The sequence below is a fragment of the Balaenoptera borealis genome (assembly GCF_965194805.1).
Source record: "Balaenoptera borealis genome assembly, chromosome: 5".
Taxonomy (NCBI): Eukaryota; Metazoa; Chordata; class Mammalia; order Artiodactyla; family Balaenopteridae; genus Balaenoptera; species Balaenoptera borealis.
Window position 1 is genome coordinate 67,879,626 of NC_138862.1, and position 12,305 is coordinate 67,891,930.

Consider the following 12,305-nt stretch of genomic DNA (forward strand, 5'->3'; position numbering starts at 1 on the left):
TATTGATATTGTTTGATGGCAAATTGTATCCTTAAAAAAATTTTATTTTCTATTATTTGCGGTTGGTATATAGACATTAAGTTGATTTTGTATACTGACCTTGTATTCAGCAGACTTGTGTGTCTGGTCATTTTTGTTGAGCCCCAGAAATTGTACATGAAAAATTACAGTGATTAATTCTGGTTTCACCTCAGAAGATGTAGAAAGCTATAAGGACAGTTGTTCCCACCCTAACAACAAGAAAATGCTGGACAAACTGCAAACCAATGAAGAACTCTTAAAAGAACTGCTATGACAGGGCAAAAATATAACCCAAAATTTAGGGAGAGACAAGCTCCTATATGGAAAAACAGGATGCGAGCATTTGATTACCTGGGGCAGATGCCTCCAGATGCCACATATCAGTAACAAGAATCAGCTGGAAAATTGTAACAATTAATTGTAAAGACTGAGTGTAGGTTAGTGTGATACAGCGAAGCCCCTGGCTTGCATCGTTTTTCTGTGAGAACGTCATCGGGAGCTCACAAGGAAAACTGGAGAAAATCCTGTGGAAATTTTCTTCACAGGGATGGGTGGATGATGGAGATTAGAAACTGCTGCAGAAACTCTGCCCAAACCCATCTATCCTGTCTCCCATATGGAACAAAAGGCTTAATCTGCAGGGATAATGAAAACAAAAACTATATCCTTACGGCACTTGTGGAAGCCCGTTGCCGCTCGGGTACAAAAGCAGGAAAACCATGTTCATCCCTGGGAAAAAGTCAGGAATAGGTTCTAGCCTAGCACTTGATTTGGAGGAGGGACAGGAACACTTAGTGAAGGCCCACAGGAAGCAGGTTCACAATGTCTGACTAAAACTGAAACAATTAGAGAATCAGAGAACTCTGCCTTCCTCATGCCCCTCCTCCATAACCACTCTGATAAGCATCAAGTAAGATAAGAATGGAATACAGCTAGGAGAGCTGCAAAAGACAGATTCTTTCTGGGGAGCAGTTCAAAGGGAAGACTCAAAGCAGAGAGAGATGAAGCCAGGTGTAGAGCAGACATTTGGAGAAACACCCTGGCAAATAGCCCACACAAGTTATCATTAGAGAAATTTGAAGTCTACGGTACACTGAGGTTAACCATACCAACAACAAACTTCAAACCCAACTCAACTCCAGACAAACTTAACACAAATCCCCACATTGCTAAGGACCTAGAGAAGGAAGGCATGTTTATCTCTAAGCACAAAACATATTTACCTCAGCATCTATTATTTTATATAACACATCTGATTTTGAACAAAAAATTATGAGGCTGTCTTACTTGATTCAGGCTGTCGTAACAAAATTCCATAGACTGGGTGGCTTAAGAAGAAATTTATTTCTCACAGTTCTGGAGGTTGGAAGTCCAAGATCAGCGTGCCAGCATGGTTGGGCTCTGATGATGAAGACAAGCAGGACCCTGTGGGGCCTTCCCAGGGGCATGCCCCACCCCTGTGTTCCCCATCTGTTCTTCGTAAAATTGCTTTAGCTTCCTAGGCCTTCCCTGAGTTCCAAAGAGCAAATTTAATCAGAGAAGTGAAAAAAATGAAAAAACAAAGAAAAACAATCAAGCAAAACAAAATAATAATAGTTTAGCCATAAAACAAAGTCAAGAAAGTCAAGTCTTTAGTTCCTCCTCAAGAGCTGTAGATAATATCCTAGCCATATCCTTAAGTTGTTTTGCAGATACTAAAAACCCCACCAGGTGGAAAAAAGTTAACTGCATGCTGACCACCAGCAAGTAAACCCCAGACTGTTTGGAACCAGAATGTTGATGATCTAGATCCCCGAAACACCACTCTATTACCTCATCATCAACCAATCAAAAAACTGTGCATGGATTGTGCACACCCTCTCTCACACTGTCTTTAAAAACCCTTCCCTGAAAGTCGTTGGAGAGTTCAGGTCTTTTAAACATGAGCTGCCTATTCTCCTTGTTTGGCACCCTACAATAAATGCTATACTTTCCTGCACCACAACCCAGTGTCAATGGACTGGCTTTGCTGTGCATTGGACAAGCAGACCCAAGTTTGGTTTGGTACCAGTGAGAGCTCTCTTCCTGACTTTCAGATGGCTGCCTTCTCTCTGTGTCCTCATATGGTAAGAGAGAGAAAGAGAGTGAGCATGCAAGTTCTCTGGTGTCTCTTTGTATATGGGCACTAATCCCATCACGAGGGTCCCACATCTAATTACCTCCCAAAGGCTTCATCTCCAAATACTATCACATTGGATGTTAGGGCCTCAACATACAAATTTGTATAGCAGAGGCATACAAAAAGTCAAGAAAAATAAAAATCTGAAGAGACAAAGCAATCATCAGAACCAAACACAAATATGATACATATGTTGGCACTATCTTATAGGAGATTTAAAATAATTGTAATTAATATGTTAAAGGACCTAATGGAAAAGGTATTTTAAAGATAATTTTAGCAGAGAAATGTAAACTATAAGAAAGAATCAATTTAAAAATGCAGTAACAGAGAAGAAAAATGCCTTAAACAGGCCCATCAATAGACTTGACATAGCAAAAGAAAGAATCATGGAACTTGAAAGTAGGTCAATAAAAATTATATAAACTGATAAGAGGAAAAATAGGATGGGGGAAAAAAAACAGAACAGAGGAACCAAGAGCTGAAGGAAACTGCCAAATGGTATAATATACATGTAATTGGAATCCCAGAAGGACTAAAGAGAAAGAATATGAGACAGAACAAATATCTGGAGAAATAATGGCCAAAAATTTTCTAAAATTAATGCCATACCTCAAACCACAGACCTAAGAAGCTCAGAGAACACCATGAAGGATAAATATCAAAATCAAACCAAACCAAAACAAAAAACAAAAAAAACCCAAAAAAACCCCAAAACCCACTAATATTTGTATTTGCTAGGCTACCCTAACAAAATGCCACAGACTGGTTGACTTAAGCAACAGAAATTTATTTCTCACAGTTCTGAAGTGTGCAAGTTCAAGATCAAGGTATGGCAGGACTGATTTCCTCTGAGGCATCTCCTTGTGGCTTGCAGATGGCCATCCTCTTGCTGTCTCTTCACATGGTCATCCCTTTGTCCATGACTATCATCCATGGTGTCTCTTTTTGTGTCCAAACTTTCCCTTCTTATAAGGACATCAGTCAGATTGGATTAGGAACCATCTTAACAGCCTCATTTAAACTTAATCACCTCCTTAAAGACCGTATCTTCAAATACAGTCACATCCATGGTAATTGGGGTTAGGACTTCAACATATAAATTTGAGGGGGGGACACAATTCAGTTCACACCAATATTCAAAGTGCTGAAAACCAAAAGCAAAGAGAAAATCTTAAAAATAGGAAAAAAAAAAAAAGTACCTGCAGAAGAACAAGGATAGGAATTACAGCAGACTGTAATTCTTTTTCTCCCCCTGAAACCATGCAAGTAAGAAGACAATGGAGTGACATATTTAAAGTGCTGAAAGTAAAAAAAACCTGTCAACTCCAATTCTTTGCTCAGCAAAAAATATTCTTCAGAAATGATGGAGAAATACTTTTTCAGACAAATGTTGATAAAATTCATTGCCAGTATGCATACTCCCCAAGAAATGTAAAAACACACAAAGAGCAGAAAACAAGCAAACAGAAAACCCTTTAGGTGAAGGAATATGTATTGGTCAGAAATTAACAGGCATACCTCAGAGATACCACTGGTTTGTTTCCAAACCACCTTAACAAAGTGAGTCACACAAATTTTCTGGTTTCCCAGTGCATATAAAAGTTATGTTTCCACTATATTGTAGTCTATTAAGTGTGCAATAGCACTATGTTTAAAAAAACAATGAACATACCTTAATTTAAAAATGCTTTATTGCTGAAAAATGCTAACCTTTATCTGACAAGTCTGGGTTGCTGCAAACCTTCATTTTGTAAAATATGCAGTATCTGCAAAGTGTAATAAACCAAAGCACAATAAAATGAGGTATGGCTGTATACACAAAAAATTTAATGAAATAATAGAATAAATAAAATGGAATAAATGAAAGAAAATAAAATCTTTTTTTCTTAGAATTAAATGTGCTAAAAAAATAACTGATCATATAAAGCAAAAAATGACAATGTAGTGTGTTTAAAACAGGAGTAAAAGTAAAATAGATGATAAAATAGCACAATTTTAAAATTTACTGATAAGTTCTTAAAAGACCTAGTTAAAAAAGAACTTCTTTTCTTTCTTAACGTAGACATTTATTGTTATAAACTTCCCTCTTGGAAATGCATTTGCTTCATACCATAAGTTTTGGTAATTTGTGTTTTCATTTTTATCTGTTCAAAGTTTCTTTTTGACTCCTTTTTTTGATTTCTTCTTTGACCCATTGGTCACTACCGATTTTAGTAATTTTAGTCTTTTTTTCTTAATCCACCTAGCTGAAGGTTTGTCAATTTTTTTGATCTTTTAAAAAGTACCAAATTTGATTTTATTGATTTCTCTATTTTTTTCTATTTCATTTCTGTTCTAATCTTTATTATTTCCTTCCTTCTGCTATTTTTGGGATTAGTTTGTTCTTTTTCTAGTTCCTTAAGATGTAAAGTTTCTAGTTCCCTACATTGTTGATTTGAGATCCTTGTCTTTTAACATCAGTGTTTATAGCTATAAATATCCATCTTAGTCCTAGTTTTCACTGTGTCCCATAAGTTTTCGTGTTTTGTTTTTGTTTTCATTCATCTCTAAGTATTTTCTAATATCCTTTGTGATTTCCCCTTTGATCCAGCAGTTGCTTAAAAATATGTTGTTTAATTTCCACAAATTTGTGAATTTTCCAGTTTTGGTTCTGTTATTGATTTCTAACTTCATCCCACTGTGGTCTGAGAAGATATTTTGTATGACATCTTTAAAATCTATTGAAAGTTAATTTGAGGCCTAACATATGGTCTACCCTGGAAAATATCTTAAGTGTACTTGAGAAGATGTATGCTGTTGTTGTTGGGTAAAGTGTTCTATGTATGTCTGTTGGATCTAGTCAGTCTACTGTGTCCTCTGTTTCCTTACTTATCTTCTATTTGGTTGTTCTATTCATTATGGAGAGTGGTCTAATGAAGTCTCCAACTATCAGTAATTACTAAAAAGGAGAGACTTACTTTTGTCATTTTGCTATTTGTTTTCTACCTTCCTTATAGATTTTTTTGTCCCTCTTTTCCTACATTATCATCTTCCTTTGTGTTTAGTTGATTTTTTGCAGTGAAATGTTTAAATTTCTTTCTTATATCCTTTTATACATATTCTATATCTATTTTCTTTGTGATTACCATGGAGATTACAATTAAACATACTAAAGCTGTAGCATTCTAATTTGAATTATACTTGCTTAACTTTAATAATAAACAAAAACTCTGCTCCTTTACAACTCTGTCACCACCCCTTTCAGTTGTTGATATTACAAAATTACATCTTTATTCATTGTGTGCTCCAAAACATAAACTAATGAGTCTTTTAAATGCATTAATCTCTTAAACTATGTAGAAAACAAAATGTAGAGTTACAAATCAAAGTTACAATAATACTAGCTTTTAGAATTGCCAGTGTATTAACCTTTATTGAGATCTTTATTTCTTCATACAACTTTGAGTTACTCTCTAGTTTGCTTTCATTTCACCCTACAGGACTTTCTCTGCATTTCTTGCAGAGAAAATCTAGTAGGAAACAACTCTCTCAGCTTCTGTTTACCTGGGGATGACTTAATTTCTCCCTTACATTTGAAGGACAGGTTTTCCATATATAGGGTTGTTGATTGACAGGTTTTTCTTTTTTTTTTTTTTTAGTACTTAAAATATATTGGCCCATGGCCTTCTGGCCTCCAAAGTTTCTGATAAGAAATGTGGTGCTAATCTTATTGAGAATCCCTTGTATATTACAAGTCCTTCTCAACTGATGCCCTGAAGGTTCTTTGTATTTAGCTTTCCAGAAACTTCATCATAATATGTCTCAGTGTAGGTCTCTTTGAGTTCATCTTACTTGCAGTTTGTTGAGCTGCTTGGATGTTTATATTCATATCTTTCATCAAATTTGTGAAGTGTTCTGCCCCTTTCTCCCTCTTTTCTCCTTCTGGGACTCTCACAATGAATATGTTGATTGATTTCATGGTGTCCCATGGGTACCTTAGGCTCTGATAATTTGTCTTCATCTTTTTTCCTGTTTCTCTGTCTTGATAATTTCTTTTGTCTTATCCTCAAGTTCATTGATTCTTTCTTCTGCCTACTGAAATTTTCCTTTGACTCCTTCTAGTGAATTTTAAAATTTCAGTTATTGTACTTTTTAGCTCTATAATTTTTTTGGTTTCTTTTTAGGTTTCCTATCTCTTTTATTGATACTTCCATATTGTTCATACATCATTTTATTGACTTTCTCCACATCTTCCTTTATTTCTTTGAGCATCTTTAAGATAGTTGTTTTAAAGTAGATGTGCCATCAAGTCTTTAACAAGATCAGTTTCTGTTGATTTATTTTTTCCTTTTAATGGAAAATTCTAAGAGGGACGTTTATATTTTCCTTTATATACATTGTGATATGATTTTTTTGTTGAAAGCTGGACATTTGAATCTAATGTGGTAACTCTGGAGATCAGATTAGCCACCTTTCCCACTGTTTGCTTTTTGTTATTCTTTTTGTTTTTTTAAGTTGTTGTAGGCTGTCTCTGTGCCAAGGATCACACTGAGGTATAAACTTAAGGTCTTTTCAGGTCTTTTTTGAGTCTTTGCCTTTCCCACTTTCTAATTTTCCCCACATATGCAGTTGTTTTTGAATTTCCTAGTCTTTAATGTCTGGCTCCAAAGAGTGGAAAAAGAGAAAAAGGAAGGAAGAGGAAGGGCACCAGTCCTTTAAATCCACTGTAAGTCACTTCAGCTGGCGGCAGGGGAGGTGCAACAAAAACGGCTTCTCATCTCTTTGTCTGCACTTCTGTACCTGAAGCAGCAGTCGGGGATCAGGACATATATCCCAGATATTTGGAGTACAGGGTCTTGTTTTGCCCACCCTGATACATGCAAGCTGTGTGCAAGGTGCTCCAGGAACTTGTGCACAATTGCCTGCAGTGGGACTGGGAGTGGCAGATGGGTAGCTGCTCCCCTGTGCCAAGAGCTGAAATTGATTGAAATTAACCACAATTTACAGTCCAAGCCTTCCCTTGGAAATTGAAAGCCTTCAATAGACTACAGAGTTCCAAAATAGTTACAACAGACAGATTCTGCCAGTGCAATTGTCTAGGTGGTGAGAGAGATTCCTGGTGCTTCCTGCTCTGCCATCTTCCCAGAATCCTATCACCTGTTATTTTCAAACTTCATTAAAAATAATATAGGAAATCTATTTCTAATAATTTTTCTTAACATTCTGATCTTCTAAACTAATTTACAACAATTTTTTTTAGTGTTATCTCTATATGTTTTACTGGCTTTCAAGCTTACCAAAGTTTTATTTCTTTCTTTAATCATAGCTTTTCCATTCTTAGGCTTTCAATTTTAATTCATTTCTAATTATTTGGGAACACACATATTTAAGTAATTTATTTTGGAAGGTTATCTTAGTGGTGGTATTTTTGTTGTTGTTGTTTTTGTCTGCTTGGTAATATATTTCTACTGACTTCACACTTAACTGGCATCTTATCTGGGAAGAGAATGCTACCTCAAAACACTATGGATATTGTTCTGTGGTTTTCTGACATTTAGGGTTGATTAAGAGGCCAAGCTGGTTTAACTTTCTCTGCAGTCATCCTACTTTAATTTTTTTTCCTCTTTTTTTAGTTTTCTTTGTCTTTGGAATTTAAAATGCTCACAATGATTTCTCTGGATGAAAATCCATTTTCTTAAAAACATTTTTTTGACCATCTGAACCCTTTGAGTTCCTTAATTGTGCCTTTTTTAGTTCATACGTGGAAATTTCTTTTCTTCTGGTAATAGATTCCACTTGATGAATTTTGTGTTTCTCTCTCAAGTACATCTTTTAATTTTAGGGTTCTGCTTTTTTTTTCAGGTCTCTATTTCAGGAATCCTCTCTTTGACCAATCTAACTTTTGGCTATAGTAGGAATGACATAATAAAAGTGGTAGTTTTTGTTTGCCCTCCTTGGTTGTGCAGCTCTCATAGGAGGTCACCCCCTTGCCCTTGAAGTTCAGTGAAATCTTCCATCATCCTTGTGGTGGAAATCACAGGGGGAGGCTACCCACTTCCAATACACATCCATAATAAATCACACTTTTTACTGTCTTACCAAAATCTATAGAACGTTCTTATTCCATCTTATAGATGCAGAGTGTTTTTTTTTTTTTTCTCTTTTAATTATCTTATTTTCTAGGCTTTTTGAGGGAATTTCAAGAGGGGGGGATTTTTAGTCAGCTTTATCTTAATGCCATGTCTGGAACTCAAGCCACTGAATTATTATTTTTAAAATATATTTAGACCTAGGTCAACAAATTCAAATGCAAGAAAAGGGTTAAATTTCTTCCACAAGTGTTGGCAAAATCTGTAGAAAAAAAGAGGAACAGCCTTTAATAAAGAAAGTTACAAAGTAAACAGTCATTGAGGAGGAAAGCTTTCAGGGGTGTAGGAGGGGTTGTTCCTCCTCCCACTGCCAACTAGCACAGACAGACAGACAAACGAAGTCATTCCCAGACAGTTACCCCAACAGCAGAAACCAGTGAAGATGGGTCTCGGATGGTGAGTGATCATTCTTATTCTTGAAAGGCAATTATGAGTTAAGTGACCTCAGTGTCAGGCTGAGGTCGAGGATGGTGCTGTTTTCTGTTCTTCCTGCCCAAGAATGCTAATTATGTATTAAGGACGTATTTATGCAGCAGGAATATCTGGGAGAAAGAGCAATCTATGCTATGGAAGGTTAGCTAGAGTCTTGAAGCCATTTGCACCTTCTTGCTCCATCACTCTAAGATGATCCCATACCTCCAAGGCAGGGGAGCTTTTAAAAAATGTCTACCGAAGATATACATGTCTTCGGTAGACATTTAAAAAATGTCTACCAAAGATATTTGACTACTAATTGAAGATGAGATGGAAATGTCAAAATGTTTATTGGTTGTTGGGGGTTTTTTAAGTGATTTAATTTTGATTTTTGAAATTTGTTTTTCAGATATTTAAATGTTACAGTTATTGATTTCAAGAATCAGGAAATTTTAAAATGTCTGTACAAGTATAACAAATGACAGGGAGTAAATTCAATGGACACCAAGGTCAGTTTGGCCTGGGGGTGGGGAATGAGATAGAGAAAGTAGAAAGAGAGAGGCCGAGGAAAAGGAAGAGGAATAAGAGGTGTAAAAAGAAAATGCAGAACCCAGATAATGAGTCACAAAGAGGCCATGGGAGATTCTGAGCAGGGTGAGGTAGCAGAAGGAGGTAGAGTAATTCATTTAGCTACCGGGTATTGAACATGCATGATATGCTGTGTAGTTTACTAGTGTGATTTCACTGAATTTTAATCTTCACAGTGACTCTCAGGCAGATGATATCATCATTGTGTTTTATGGATGAGATAACTATGGCTTAAAGCAGCTAAATAATTAACTCAAGGACACACTGGTCATAAGGAGTAAAAATCTTTCTTTTCACTTTGTCCTGTACCAAAAGGTTTCTCCATGTCCTGGCAGGCCCCCATGGCAGTGACTTACTGGAAGAAGTCACATCCACCCTTCTCTTGGATGGTGGCAGCTGGGGTCACTGGTTATTTATTATTGTTCTTTGAAAATCTACGTAGCCCTCATCTATCCAGTGCTTACTGGTTTGGTAGACAGCTTTGCTGCTTTTATTTCAGAAGATTAGAATTTAATTTCCAAGTAAAGACTCCTTTTCCCTCCAGTGAAATTTTGAAATGTTACCCATGTATGAAGTGAGCAATTTCAGAATATATAATTTTTGTGGAACCATAGAAGTGGTACCTTATGCTAACACTGCCTGCAGATGTCTATAGAACCACAGGCCACTGTCTACACTGTTCTTGTTAAGATTCTCTTTGTTTCACAGTGCCTGAAAATTGATCATGAACAGGAAATTTTAAAATATAAATGGCCAATACTGTTTAGTCTTACCTGAAATAAAAGAAATGCAAATTAAAAGTGAAATGTCATTTTTCTTTTATCAACTTGGCAAATATTTTGTTTGAAAAGCAAGCAAGTAAGAATCCTATGTGTTTCTAAGGAGGGAGGAACATTTACACCCTTATTACCTGTTGATGATAATATAATCTTTCTAGACAATAATCTAGTGATACATACCAAAAGCAAAATGTATACGCCTTTTAACCAAGTAGTTCAACTTTTAGGAATTTATTGTAAGGACGCAAGCATATTTTTCTTGCCATTGTTTCTCATAGGGAAAATCTTAGAAACACCTTAAATATCTAAACATAAGTAGTTGGTTAATTATGGAACATCCATGATGAAATACCATGCAATCATTAAAAACTGTATTGTAGAACAATTCTTAATGTATTCTGTATAAGAAAAAAACAGAATGTACACTGCTACTACTTTTATACATGATACCTCTATACACACAATATTAGAAATACAGATGATTTTTATTTTCTACTTGTGCTTTTGAACTTGGATCACATCTGCAGGCAGAAAAATAAAACTAGATATTTAAGAAAAAGTAACCAATAGCTGGCTTCTCTCAGAAAAGCAGTCAGCTGTCTAGTGGTATGTGATCACTCATAATTTGTGGAGCTCCATTGTTAGGGCTTTGGCCCTTTGTGTTTAACTTTTTTGTCACTTGACTCCTTCTCAAAATATACTCACTCTACCCATAAATCACTAGATCCTGATAAGCCTGTTTTCATAGAATATTCTATGTGGAAGAGACCAGAGTGTTCATTTCCTTATTTTACAAATGGATCTCATGGCTCTGGAGTGAGCTGCACGGTGAAAGAACAGTGCAGGGGTTAAGTGGCCATGGTTAGGAACCAAAGTGCTAGTGTTTCTGTCCTGGATTCTTTCACTTTCTAGCTGTGTGACCTTGGACAAATTGCTTAACAATTGAAATCCTTAGTGTTTTACTGTATAATGGGGATAATTGTGATAAGATAATTGTGAGATTTTAATGAGATAATCCACGTAAGGTACTTAGAACCTTGTCGCGATAAGTACTCAGTGATTATTATTATTGTTGTTGTTTATTACTATTACTGTTAGGATTAAGAAATAGAAGGGAGGTCATTTGTCCAAGATGATACAGCTACTTGATGTCAATGCTAGGACTAGAATTCAGGAAAGATTTTTCCCAGCAGAAGTGTTCAATCCCCTCTGAGCCTGTCAGGACAACCCTAGGCTGGGCTCCCAGGGGAGCTGACAATGAAACAGGCAGAGCCCAAGGACAAGACCAGCCACCTCCAGGAAATGACTTTGATCACAGTGGGAAGCCAAATGCTGGAAAGGAGGATGAGGGTAGGGAAGCCGAGAGCCAAGTTAGATGCAAGGATGAAGCCAGGAGCAAAGAGCTAGTACAGGAGAGAAAAGATGGCTCAGAGACCCTCCTGAGGCTTTTTAGACCACCAGCTGTGGGCTTCATGGGAAGTCAACATAATTTAAACACCCAAGGTCTGGGTAATTAAGTAGACAAATGGGGTGCATGGGGGAATTGCAGGTATAGCTGTGAGAAGATGCCTGACAAGTAGTACTCATAGAGGATGAGGTGGACACTGGGAGGGGTCAGAACAAGGACACTCTCTCCCCCCTGCCCTGAGCCCAGGCATCCACTGTGATTATCCTAAAGTCACAGCCTACATTTGAAGAACCATAAACAAGCAAAAATATGATAAAATTTGCTTTAAAAATTCCTCGGGCAGCAGAGTGCAGAACTGAGTTAACAAGGAAATCATTTAGGAAACTATTAGACTAATAGGACTATAGGAAACTAATTCAAGGAGAGGTGTTGAGGACATGAAACCAGGGCAGTTATGGTAGGGTGAGAGAGGAGAGGATGCATTTAGGAGATATTTACACACTAGAATTGATAGGATTTGGTTTTTGACAGATATGGAGCTTGGAAGGAGACATCTAAGTATATAGTGGCATCCTTCACAAAATGAGGGATATAGGAAGTGGATTGGGTTTGGGCCAGGGGAAAGAGGACAGAAGTTGAATTCATTTTTTAACATGCTGAATTTGAGATCTTTTGGAGCAGCTAGATGGTGATGTCCAAGTAGGCAACTGGATATACAGGTGTAAAGATCAAGAAAGAGGTATGGGTTGCAGAAAACATTAAGAGTCTTCAGCATAAGTATGGGTGATAGTTGAAATTCTCGTTGT

The 12,305-nt window shown here is 36.6% G+C and overlaps 1 protein-coding gene and 1 long non-coding RNA gene across 6 annotated transcripts in view; one reads left to right on the plus strand and one right to left on the minus strand.

Annotated features, from left to right (window-relative positions):
• Nucleotides 1-901: 901 nt before the first annotated feature.
• LOC309630149 overlaps nucleotides 902-12,305 on the minus strand; it is a 118,082-nt gene continuing 106,678 nt past the window's right edge. The window contains exon 4 of one of the 2 annotated variants that reach the window (XR_014245453.1): nucleotides 902-3,326. This is a non-coding gene — a long non-coding RNA (uncharacterized lncRNA). The remainder of the gene's footprint in view (nucleotides 3,327-12,305) is intronic. The other variant, XR_014245454.1, reaches the window with a different exon arrangement.
• CD86 (CD86 molecule) overlaps nucleotides 3,317-12,305 on the plus strand; it is a 76,410-nt gene continuing 67,421 nt past the window's right edge. For all 4 annotated transcript variants that reach the window (XM_082394974.1, XM_082394975.1, XM_082394972.1 and 1 more), the window contains exon 1: nucleotides 3,317-8,706. In XM_082394974.1, coding sequence (XP_082251100.1) covers nucleotides 8,693-8,706 — 14 coding nt within the window. In that variant the 5' untranslated portion in view covers nucleotides 3,317-8,692. The remainder of the gene's footprint in view (nucleotides 8,707-12,305) is intronic.